The 12,338-nt window shown below is 38.0% G+C and overlaps 1 protein-coding gene across 2 annotated transcripts; it reads right to left on the bottom strand.

Moving 5' to 3' along the window:
* Positions 1-4,580: 4,580 nt before the first annotated feature.
* LOC144526743 (cathepsin Z) lies at positions 4,581-10,995 on the bottom strand. Of its 2 annotated transcripts, none has more exons than XM_078264372.1 (6): positions 10,853-10,995; positions 7,700-7,863; positions 6,927-7,106; positions 6,248-6,398; positions 5,009-5,174; positions 4,581-4,724 (listed from the first exon to the last, which is right to left on the bottom strand). In XM_078264372.1, exons 1-6 carry the CDS (start codon positions 10,978-10,980, stop codon positions 4,611-4,613), a joined length of 903 nt encoding a protein of 300 aa, XP_078120498.1. In that variant the 5' UTR covers positions 10,981-10,995; the 3' UTR covers positions 4,581-4,610. The 2 variants fall into 2 exon arrangements, with proteins under 2 accessions (XP_078120498.1, XP_078120499.1); XM_078264373.1 differs by lacking the exon at positions 10,853-10,995 and adding an exon at positions 9,665-10,170.
* Between the last annotated feature and the right edge of the window lie 1,343 nt (positions 10,996-12,338).

The following is a 12,338-nucleotide window of genomic DNA, read 5'->3' as shown; positions in this document are numbered from 1 at the left end:
TAATTAGGCCTAAGTAAGCCTTTTTAAGGCAGGAGTTTTACTTTTAATTCTTCCACTTGTTGGGCACATTTCACATGAAACTATAAAGAATACAAACTGTAAAATAAAAAGTGTTGTGCCCAGTAGTTGAGGAGGTATTAAAGTAAAAGTACTGCATTCAAAATCCTACTAAAGTAAAAGTACAAAAGTAAAAGTATTCATTATGCAGAATGGCACGTTTCAAAACATCTATTATCCATAACAATCCATAATAATTTATTAGCGGATTTATATTTTTATATTAATAATCTGACTCTGCAAAGTAACTCATGTCAAAAAAGAACAATATTAGCTTCCAAACTGCAGTGAAGTAAAAGTATAAAGTAGAATAAAATGGAAAATGAAGTAGGCCTACAAGTAACTTAAGTAGAGTACTTGAGTAAAGTTATTGTCCAACACTTGTTGTGGTTAATAACATTAATTAAATAAAATCAATAAATAAATCGAAGAAGCCGTGCCCTGCCTGCAAAACAGTTTGCTGTTAGAAACCTGACAAACATAAAACATTAGTTTACACTCATTTAAATCTTGTTTTTCAACCGGATCTTTCACTTTTTGTTTATCTCAAGAAGTACCACTTTTTTGTTCGTTTTTTTCAAACGTGACCCATTTAACTCAATTTAAAAGCAAAAATCGGCTAACTTCCGGTAGTTTTCTTGCTAAAACCTGCTAACTTGACTGTGCTTTGTGTCGAGGCAAAGGGATAGTTGGCCAGAGAGAGATTAAAAACACCTCAACTGAAAATGATTAAAAAGCCAAGTTAGCCGTTTGTTAAACTATTGATAAATCTGATCAGTGGTAACATGGCGTCTGTCCAAACAAAAACTAACAGATGGAAATAAGGAGCCAACAACCATGGGACAAACGACATTAAGTGTTTAAGAGCAGAAATCTAATCAGCGTGAGAGTGCTTGTGTGTGCAGCTCTGAAACTACAACCAGAGAAGAGTTTGAACCACACAGGAAACCGCTCTGAAGAAACTGTTGAACCAGTTGGTTTGCAAGAGTTATGTAGGCCTGTGTCTTTGCTCTCTGCACTAAACGTTTGTTCCAGCAGCAGAAACAGATGTAGGCTATATTGCAAGATTTAAGTCGTCCAGAATGAGGAAGCTTCAGGAGTGAAAGTAGAGCACAGCAACAGCACAGAGGGGAAACTGATGCATGACAACATAATTAAAGGGAAAGGCATCTCAGTTTTCAGACTTATGATTCCTTTGTGATTATGAATGGGTATTTCTGTCTATAGAAACCAAAAAGGGTGGAGACTCAAAACTCTGCTCCTCTCCAGATGTTCAGCCTGGCTTTGCTCACTCACAACAGACTTTGAGGGCATGATTATTTGCTTTAAATTGCAAACTGCTCTTCAAATGCATTACTTTGTTTTAAATTCTAAAACATTAACAACGCTGTCCCGTGGGCCCAAGTCTGAAGGAGAAAGCACTGAGAGATTGGAGTGACTCTCTTTTTGAAACAATCAAGAAATACAATTTACACTTTTTTATATTACAAATCCTGCTTTCATTCACAGTCAGCATCTTAGCTACCATTGGGGACACTGAGGTAATGTCCTCAGTAGTTTTCTGGGAATTTGTGGGGGGGTCATCAACCTTGGGGGAGCTTAAAATCTAGTTAAAGGTCCAATATGTAATATATTTACTGTAATAAATCAAAGAAATTATCAAATATATACATCAAATATTAAGGAAACATGCTAAATTGAAATACTATCTTTTCTGACAACAATGCTAATGCCAGCATTTTCTCCTTTTGAAATTTCCGTTCCGTGACGGAATTTCTGTTTGTGTTTTGGCCTGTGTGTTGTTATCAACTGCCCAGTTTGACAGCCAGGCCGGGTTGCCAGATATAAAAACGTAAACCCAGCGTGCTACAGCTGTAACGTTAGCTAGTATAGCCATGAAAGCAGCAAACTAACGCACAGAATCAACGGAGATAAATTCTACCCAACCTAAAAAACCCTGGCATGTTTATAACAGTTGCATGACCAGAGATGTAACAAACCCCAGGTAAATATTGGAGATGTATTTGAAAGATGGAGACAGCTTAGAGCCCAAAAGGACGCCGAGTTGGCTAATTTCTTCCTAAGCTAAGCATTAGCTTCAGGCTAATTTATCACGGCTACAAGGGACGGGCATTTTATGTCATTTCAACATTTGTGTATTCACATTGAATTATATAGCTAGAGTACCCGAGTTGGTTACTCGCAAAAACAAATTGAGACACAGTCAGTAAAGTGATCCCGACTGGTCCCGGCTAACGCCACCATGCTCACCCTGCTAACGTTACGGAGGACCAGGAAAGCGGGCCACGGCTGTTTACAACACATAGCCTGTTCAGTGAGAATAACTCACTGTAACAGTGAGTTATTTTAAGCCAGGGGAGGCGGGTTGTAAATCGGGAAGAGGGGACCATGAGTTTGCAGTGTGTTTAGCGATTGTCGCCGTAATTCTAAGCCAATAAAGTGTGTTCAGTCGGGTGGAGAGGACGGCAAGGTAGTGTTATTTTTAGCAGTTCCTACTGTAATTCTAAGTCGAGGAAGTGTGTCTGTCTATCCGGTGGTGAGGATGGCGAGGTTGTTATGTTTTTAGCGGTTCCTACCGTAATTCTAAGCCGAAAAAGTGTGTCTGTCAGTTGGGTATAGAGCTCCGCGTGAGCACAGGCTTCTATGACTGTCAATATAGCCAGCATCTAACGTCTAACTCCGCTGTTCTGTGAAGTAATGTCTGGCGATGTGAGATAGGTGTCTAGCAACATTGTTGTGGATGCTCCTTCAGCACGGTTTGGAGGAGGGTCTGGCAAAGCGAAACTATGGGTGCTGCGGTCTCAGCCTGGCAACCTCCGTGAACTTCGAGTCTGGGGAGGAGGGGCCAGGGGGGGAGATGACTCTCTCCAGGATTTTGAATTTGTACTGCAGTAACTATTTTATTTTTTTTAATTTTTTTTTCATTTTCTCTTTATTTAAATCACATATCAGCACTTAACACATTCTGCATAGTTTGATAGCAGTAACTATTTTAAACACTAGCTGTCAGTATTACATATTGCACCTTTAACAAATTTCAAAGGTTTTAGGCCAATCTCAGTTTAAGGCTAGTATTCAGTATTTCTCCACCTGAATTTCATTCCTGGCAGCGTAAAGAAGACTTTAAAATACTATTTAGACCTTTCACACAAGAGCTACAGCTAAGGCCAGAGACTGCTGCCTATTACCTGTATCTGTATGTCTGAATGCAGCGTAATCTTTAGTCTCTCGTAGGAGGTCAAACTCCAAAAACATTACTAAAACAACTGGGCACTGTGGCAAATGTAACTTTGACTAAATAGTAAATAGTGCCTTTGTTGGGGACTATTTCAGTCGCAGATGAATACACATTGACATGTTTTTTATGTTGTTTTTGGACACTGGAGCTCTATCTTACAGAGGAATAAGATATATCAAGCTACATAAAAAATACTTTGATCAGTTATTTGTTAGCTTTGGTCATTTTGTGGGATTTGCTGACAAAAAAAATAGATCATCAATATAATTGTACAGCTCAATTTAAAAAAAATAATGGAATCAGTATAAAATAAGTTCTCTTTAGCTTGCCAAAAACTCCAAACTTCCAGAAAAAAATACAGAGGACATGACCTCAGTGTCCTGAGTGTATGAATGGCCCTCTTTTCTTCAAATCTGCAGGAAATACTGATTTTTATGCTGTCATTAACTTAACTGAAAGCGACAAAGAAGACATGTGAGTCAGGTTTGCATGTCAGGGAAAAGGGCACCCCACTCATGTTAAAGGGAGGTGGTTAAAGTATCTGCTGGTACTCGGTGATATTGTGTCCAAACCAGATTTGATTCATGTTAAATTAGTCTGCCTGGTCAGCCTCCCGACACTCATTAGTAGCAGTTTGTGTAGATGTTATTCAGCGTGGGTCAAAAGAAAAAAATAACTGTAAGTTCCCCTTTGCTGAGACCTGCCAACGCTATTTCACCGCAGCTGAATTTAAATGTGTGACTCAGCTTGCCTGTCGTTTGAAGGAATAGATTCCGTAAAAATGTGTGATAATGGATCTGAAAAGAAGAACCTGCAGTTTATGCACACATTTTTTTTTCTTAGAATGAGTTATTTCTAGCTTAAAATTGAATTGTGGAGCAGGCCATCTGTCCAGGTGGCATTTTGAGACTTGCAGGGCATTAGGCATTATTTATTATTCATTAATTATTCTGTTAGAACATTTATTTAAATTAAGTGTCTGAATGTGGTTACGCTTGTAACATTTATGTGTATAGCTCTAAAACTTTCCTCTTTTAACATGAAGGAATAGTCTGACCTTATGGGGAATAAGCGTATTCGCTTTCTTGCTGAGAGTTAGATGAGAAGATCGATAACAGTTGCCTGGCAACCAGCTGACGTAACACAAATAATTGTAATTTTTCAACAAGTAAGCAAATAAATGTATATCCTAAAACATAATTTCCAAATTATCAAAATAAGTTGTACAGTTATTTAAAACAAAAAAAAAACAGCCGTGCCAAACTAGAGTCTTTCTATCAGTTTAATTAGGCTGCTATGTTACAACAGGGTCTCCATATGCACAGTTTTTCTCAATACCCAGGTTGAACCAATTGCCTTTTCCTCCTTTATAGGCACTGGTGACTATTCTTGCCCAGCCGTGTTCTCCCTAAAAACAAAACAAAACAAATATTATTTATTCTGCATGCAGGAAACCCAAAGTCAGTGAAAATCACTTTTTTTTTTTTTAAAACACTGGCTGGAAACTAAATAAATAAATAGGTAAATTCATAAGTTGTAAAGTAGTGAGGTAGCTACAGAGCTGATTCTTATCAGGCAGGTGGGTGTGGTAGAGAGAGAGAGAGAGAGAGAGAGAGAGAGAGAGAGAGAGAGAGAGAGAGAGAGAGAGAGAGAGAGAGAGAGAGAGAGAGAGAGAGAGAGAGAGAGACCAACCCAAAACTCTCCCCAGGAGTTCCTGACGATCCAGTACTCAGTCCCGTCCTCTGCCACACCCCAACCAGCCACAGAGACAATGTGATTTGGCAAAGACAGGGGGTGAAACTCTGAGAAGATCCCTCCAGAGTATTCCTCCAGGCCGTCAGTGGCCATCAGGGCACAACTGAAAGACAGTGAGTTTCTGTAGTTATTTAATCTTCCTTTTCACATTATTTTGATCACTAAAATGTGATGATAAATCATAGAAAGAACATTTCTATGGGTTCAAATAGAGGTCTACAGATTTATTTTTGAGCATTAGGCCTTTATTATATAGAGGACAGCTGAAGACATGAAAGGGGAGAGAGTGAGGGAATGACATGCAGCAAAGGGCTGCAGGGTGGAGTCTAACCTGCGGCCACTGCATCGAGGAGTAAACCTGTATATACTGGCGCCTGCTCTACCGGTTGAGCTACCCAGGCGCTCAAAACTTGTAGATATTTTTTTTGGCAGTGCTTTCAGGCTTTAAGAGCAGGAACAAAACTTATACTTTTAACTTAATTGGGAACTTTGAGTTTCACACAGTTTCCTGCTGTGAAACTGCAGTCAGATGTTCATGTTCGTGTGTTTGTGTGTGTACAAATTTGGAATTGGACACAACACAACTAGATATCTTTCTACTCGTTCTCAAACTTAAATTCTGCATGCAATTTGAAACTCTTAATGTCACAATCTTATTAACCGATACCTTTTAAATGACAACTGATGAAAAAGTTTTTAATATATCTGCAGGTATTAGAAAAGCAAATTGAAGACTTTTTAAGACCTTGTTAATACTGCATGGATTTAATTTAAAGACAAAATAAAGCTGTCAAAGCCAGAACATTACTAAAAGAATAACATCTAATGATAGAAGTTCAACTATAAATGGACGAGATAAGGAAAAGAACATCAGTAATGGTTAAGTGACATAAAGCTCAGATGTGTTTATTAAAGTAGATACATGGTGAAAAATATAAATCTGTAAGTAAGATATAAGATCAATACTTTTATTTGAGTGAAATAAAATTACACTCTGTGCTGTACGTTTCTCAAAGGTTTAAAGAACGATTAAATATGTATCTACTAATAAAAACTTCACTATGATTAAGAATCGCTTTGTGAAAAGTTCAGGCTCAGGCTCTTACTGTACTTCACACGGAGGGTGTAGGTGGATGGATAATTAGAAAATGGCTGGGGATGGATGACTTACTCTACCTGATGGGCCCATTGGTGTACATTTCTGCTTTTATCTTGTCTCTTCCAGAAACTTCTCCATAGTCACCCACTTTCCACATAGTGTAGTTCTTCACGACAGCACACGATTCAAAAAAGGAGCAGGTGCCACACTGGTTAAACTGCTCACACTCTAAAACAAATAAGATTATTTATGAGGATTTACAGGGCAGTACAACACTCATTTTACTATTCAGATCCGTACAATTACCATGAGGTTACATTTTAAAATTTCCAGTGTAGTGTTAAGGTGTAATGTGAAATAACATGTAAGTGCTGTAATATTGTTACAACAAATCTGTCATTATCTGTCCTTAAAATGACATGTTGGATGGAGTTAAGGTCAAGGCTCTGACTGATTACTTTATGGACCTGGCTTTATGCATGGCGGTATATCATGTTGAAACACGAAGCAGGAAAGAGGCCTTACCCCAACTGCTACAAAATTGCAAAGTAACACACACTTTGGTCTAAAATATCATTGCATGCTGTCACATTAAGATTTTCCTTTTTGGAATTAAGGGGTTTAGCCCAAACCATTAACAAAGACAGCCTTAGACCAGGGTGTCCACATACTTTGGGCCATATAGTGTACATTTACCAACAGACAGAGTGATCAGAGTAAAATAGAAAGAAGAAAAAAAAAAGAATATTCTTATACTTTGGTTTTTGGCTTGGTAGTTGTTGCAGGTTTCATCAGGAATGCCTCTCTCGTGTGCGTAGGCGTAGACTCTCAGGTGATCTCCTCCGTAACAAGAGCCCGCCCTCCCACAGTCTATCACGTTTTGGACTGACAGATAAGCCGACGGCCACACTCCTCCACGCTTGATGTTGATACGGTCTTGGACAAAAGAATAACAACAACAAATGTTGAAATGGTAAAATTTCCTCAGGAGATCACAGTCTTCTCTTTCTCTTGCCAACCTGCAGGGTGGATCCTGCTCTCCATGCTCACTATGCCACTGCTGCCACACTATTGTGATACTGTGTAGTCTACAGCAACGGCTCAATATAATATCTCTATAATATATTGTGTGAACACACTGTGTGATAAAAATATTTTAAATACACATAATACTATGCATATTCTATATCAGGGGTTGGCAACCTTTTTAATATGAAGTGCCTTTTTAAAATGTTCTTGTTAATCAGTGTGCCATATGAGCATTAAGCCTGCCATCATCTACCAAGCCCACTCAGGCAGTGTTATTGTTTTTCCTTTGTGCTGCATTCTGTAAAGAAGGCAATGGGTACTAGCCAATCAAGGCAGAGGAGGGCGGGTCTTCATGGAATGCGGAAGGGGAAAAAGTCAATCAAACTACCTACCGTAAATAACAGGCTTTGCTCCTGTGCTTAAGATTGCTGACTCCTGTTCTATATCATATTTTACATCAATCACATCTTCTATCCATCCCTATATTCTCATCTTGTTACCAGCTAGTGCACTGGTAGCTCCCATGGCCCAGCAGGACCCACAGTACTGGGGGATGTGCTGGTTCCGTGTGACGCTCACATAATTCTTCCCCTTGATGTTCCTCCAGTCCCAGGACGGAGGAAGGTCTGACACCTTCACATACTCATGTGGGCGGGCCTGTGTCCTGAAATAAGTAATAAGTAAAAATATTATCAAGCAGAAATTAGAACAAAGAAGAACCATAATAATATTGAGGTAAATATAGAAACGTACAGTATATCTATAATATTGTATACAAACATAATATCACAGAAAAGTCATGTTTCAATTTGACATTTCCGTAAGAGATTATCTTTATTTACATCTGCTATAACTGTCAAGTTAAAATTAATATTACAAGTCACAAAAAAGGGGAAAAAGTCTGGTGGTAAAGATGGAGCTAATTTCAACTACTTTATAGCTGCATTACTTCACAATTATTTATTTATTCGTAATTTAGTATTGCTATTTTGTATTGATAATAAAAGTAACTAGTAATTAATGATGTCAAATTAATGTTGTAGAGTAAAACGTACAATATTAGCCAGCCTCCGCAATGTAGGTCGGCAGAAAGTAGCATAAAAATAAGTAGCCTAGGCTACTTTAGTAAATGAAGTTAACTTAGTTACATCCCCACTAACACAGAACGTTTAGGGAACATTGGAACGTTAGTTTCTGGTTCCCTAAAGGTTAGTTCGAACCAGACCAAAAACTAACGTTTAGGGAATGTTCCCTCATGGTTAGAACGTTCCCTAAACGTACCAAAACAAACCAACCAACTGAAACGTTCTCCTGTGGTTGCGCTGTACCTCCACACAACGGTCCCGTTTGGTTGTTTTTGGTTGTTCTGAGTGCGGTTTTGAAAATGTTTATTTAAACCAGCTCCATTTAAGTTTTTGAAGTAGCATATAAAAGGTTTGCAGTCACTTGATTTAGATTCACTCAAAAATGATTGGTCTTATAAAATCTAAGTAAGATAAACAACATAGGAAGAGAATATATTTATTTTTAGGCTGATAACAATTTTGTTAAAAACAATACTTTTGTATCGTTTTAACTTTATTATGTGAAAATACTTCACCTACATACTACTTAATCTTTTCAGGCTTCCTTAAACATGGTCTTTAACACTCAAATACCTCTGAGCTTTGATGTTCTGTACCTGGGTCGCGTCTCTTTTTTGGAACGTAGGAGCGAGATAAAGTTGATGCAATTACTCTTGGTGGCAAGTAAGAAAACAATTACAAGGAGATGGTTAAGCCCGATCCAGCCTACCCTGGATGATTGGATTGGAACTACTCTAGAGCTATTTAGGATGGAAAAATTGACCTACCAATTAAGAATCCAAAAGGACAAATTTTACCAAATTTGGAACAACTGGATTTCATTCATAGCCCCGACGAGAACAGACTTTATTTGATCTCACTGGTAATATTGTTTTTCTGACTGGTTTTTAATGATTATTTCTATGACAGCAGCAGCAGGCAGCCACCCTGGTTCCTGTACATAGTTTCATATAACCTGTTCTATCTATACTTAAGTTGCTTCAGAGTTCACATGTGGACCTCATCTGGCTCTGTTTATCCCGGGCTAACTGCCAGTACTGTCCTTAAGAGGATAATGAGTACCTACTGATGCTATTCTATCACAATTGCTGTGAAATCTAAGTTAATAGAGGAGAATGGGCAACACAAAGGATGAACGTCATCTGATCCACGGTCCATGACTATACTTCCTTTGGCCCCGTATGCCTGGATGAGTGGTGATGCACTTATTCTGGACTCAAAACAAACAAAACTGGAAGGACATGTGTTGTTATTTCTACTAATGTTGCTATGCTGGTATATGTCCCTGTTCATTCCAAATAAAGATACAATTTAAAAGAGAATTAAAAAAGGCTCAGCAGAGGATGTACTTCCTACGGCAACTGCGGAAGCATGGCCTACCACAAGAGCTACTGGCCATCTTCTACACTGCTGCTATCCTCATGCCTCCCCTCTGGCAGGCGCTACAGATCCCTGCACACAAAAACAACCAGACACAAGAACAGCTTCTTTCCCACTACCATCACTCTCCTGAACTGCTGATAAGTGGGGTCATCCCCACTTTGGCCATTCACATACACATTACATACTTTATCATTCCAATATGCATCTTGCACACTACATTTGCACTATTACTTTGCACTCTACATTTATACAATATATTGTGTTAATGTGCCTATATGTATGTTGTCTCTATTGCACAGTATGTGTCTATATGGCCAATAAAACTGATTCTTATATAAATATATTTTTATTTTTTAGTACCATGGTTGTTAAAGTTTTTTAAAGGTTAGGGGAATGTAAAAAAATAACGTTAGGGGAACATTCCATAAACTTACTTAAGGGTTAGAGGAACGTTCTCTAAAGGTTACAACGGTAGGGGAACGTTCCCTAAAGGTTACAACGGTAGGGGAACGTTCTCTAAAGGTTACAACGTTAGGGGAACGTTCTCTAAAGGTCAAAACGGTAGGGGAACGTTCCCTAAAGGTTACAACAGTAGGTGAACGTTCTCTAAAGGTTGCAACGTTCCCTAAAGGTTGCAACGTTAAGGGAACATTCTCTAAAGGTTACAACGGTAGGGGAACGTTCTCTAAAGGTTACAACGGTAGGGGAACGTTCTCTAAAGGTTACAACGGTAGGGGAACGTTCTGGGAACGTTCTGAGAACGGTCGATGTAACCAAAAACTAACGTTCCCTAAACGCCAGGAAAACTTTCCATGGGAACCAAAAACTAACCTTCAGGGAACGTTCCCGCAACCAAAAACGAACGTTCCCAGAGTGTTCTGGGAACCAAAAACTGGGATGTTACCACTGACCACATTACTATAAATTCACTAATAAATATAAGCCTGTGGAACACTTAAAACTACAATATACTTATGTACGTGCAATGTTATGTATGTAATGTAAGAAACACGGATAGCGGTTAAATATACAGTCATATATTATGGTAACTCTAGCTAGTTCTTAAGAATGTCAAATCTAACGTAGTCACTTAGGAGGTAACGTTATAAGTATCAGGATGTAAACAAGTCCAATTATTAAACTGTGTCACCGTCAGAACAAAATGTAAATTTTTTCATCACTTACTTGACAGAGTCTGGTCTGCCGTCTTTGATTGGTTTGTAACAAGGCTCAGATAAAAGTCTGGAGGAGCTGATTTGCAAAGAAAATGATGCTAAACAAAACAGTAGCGGTACAGTTATTGAAGACGCCATGTTGGATCCCCTCCTTCGTATGACGCACACACGCAGGCAGCGCCCCCTGTCGACATCTGTTACCATCACAACCTCCATTAAACAGTATCACATAAATTGAACATGATATATAATATAACTGTAAATATATATGAAGCTGACTTGCATTATGAGGGCAGAGTTTTTTTTAAAATTATTTCTAAAAACGGCATTGAACAATACAGAAAACAGTAGTGGAATAATAATAATAATAATAATAATAATAATAATAATAATAATAATAATAATAATAATAAAAAAATACGTTTATTAGAAATTGTTTTATTTTATATTATTGAATTATAGTTATTGATGCATTAATGTGTACATCACTTTAATGTTTTCACAGCTGGTGTGGGGCTATACTGTATATACTGTTGGGGCTGGTTTTATATTTACTTATAATACAGTACAGTACTATGTAAATGTACTTAGTTACTTTCCACCACTGAGAGAACAGGAGAATATCAGTAGACAAAATAGGTCTGCATACACAACAAACAGTTTTCAGCTACAGACTTGTAACTTAAGCAGGAGCAATATAAACTAATTTAAAAGTTGAATTAATAAAGTAACAAAAGGCATCAAATGAAGAGTATGAACAGAAGAGTGTCAGTGTTTTGTTTCATATTGTTGAATGCATTTTTCACATTAGTTGAGAAAAGTCTAAAATTAGGAACATTGTTTGTTGTTCTTGATTTATAGATATATTTTGTCCTAGTAGATAAATAAGTTTCAGACTGCTAAAATGTTCTACTGTCAATAGGCGCTACAACACTTAATAATAATAAACAAAATAGCCAGACACAGGAACAGTCTTTCCACAGGCTGTCATGAACACGTCACACCAGTTCATAGTGTCATAGTGCCTGCATTCCTTGTTCAATAACCCTGTAACACCAAGCATCCGCCTTTCAGTAAATTATATATTTAATAGTGTTAAACACATAATTTAAACATGTAAATAGCTGTCAAATATACAGTATATATACTGTCATATTCACCTACCTCAGATATATATAAGCAACCTGTTTGTTATATTAATAATTCTTATTTATGGGGCGGCCTCTAGCTCACCCAGTAGACCGTGCGCCCCATGTAGGAGTCCTTTGCAGCGGCCCGGGTTTGAATCCGACCTTCGGCCCTTTTCTGCGTGTCATCCCCTCTCTCTCTCTCCCCGCTTTCCTGTCTATCCACTCTCACTATCTAATGAAGGGAAAAGCCCAACAAAATGATCTTTAAAACCATTTGCACTATTGCATTGCCCTATTGTCTTACTGTTTACATTCCTCATAGAGCTGTTTGTTTACACATGTGTAGGCATATGTAGATATACACTT

This window comes from Sander vitreus, chromosome 12, assembly GCF_031162955.1.
Source record: "Sander vitreus isolate 19-12246 chromosome 12, sanVit1, whole genome shotgun sequence".
NCBI lineage: Eukaryota > Metazoa > Chordata > Actinopteri > Perciformes > Percidae > Sander > Sander vitreus.
This window is presented reverse-complemented; position numbering and strand designations above follow the sequence as displayed.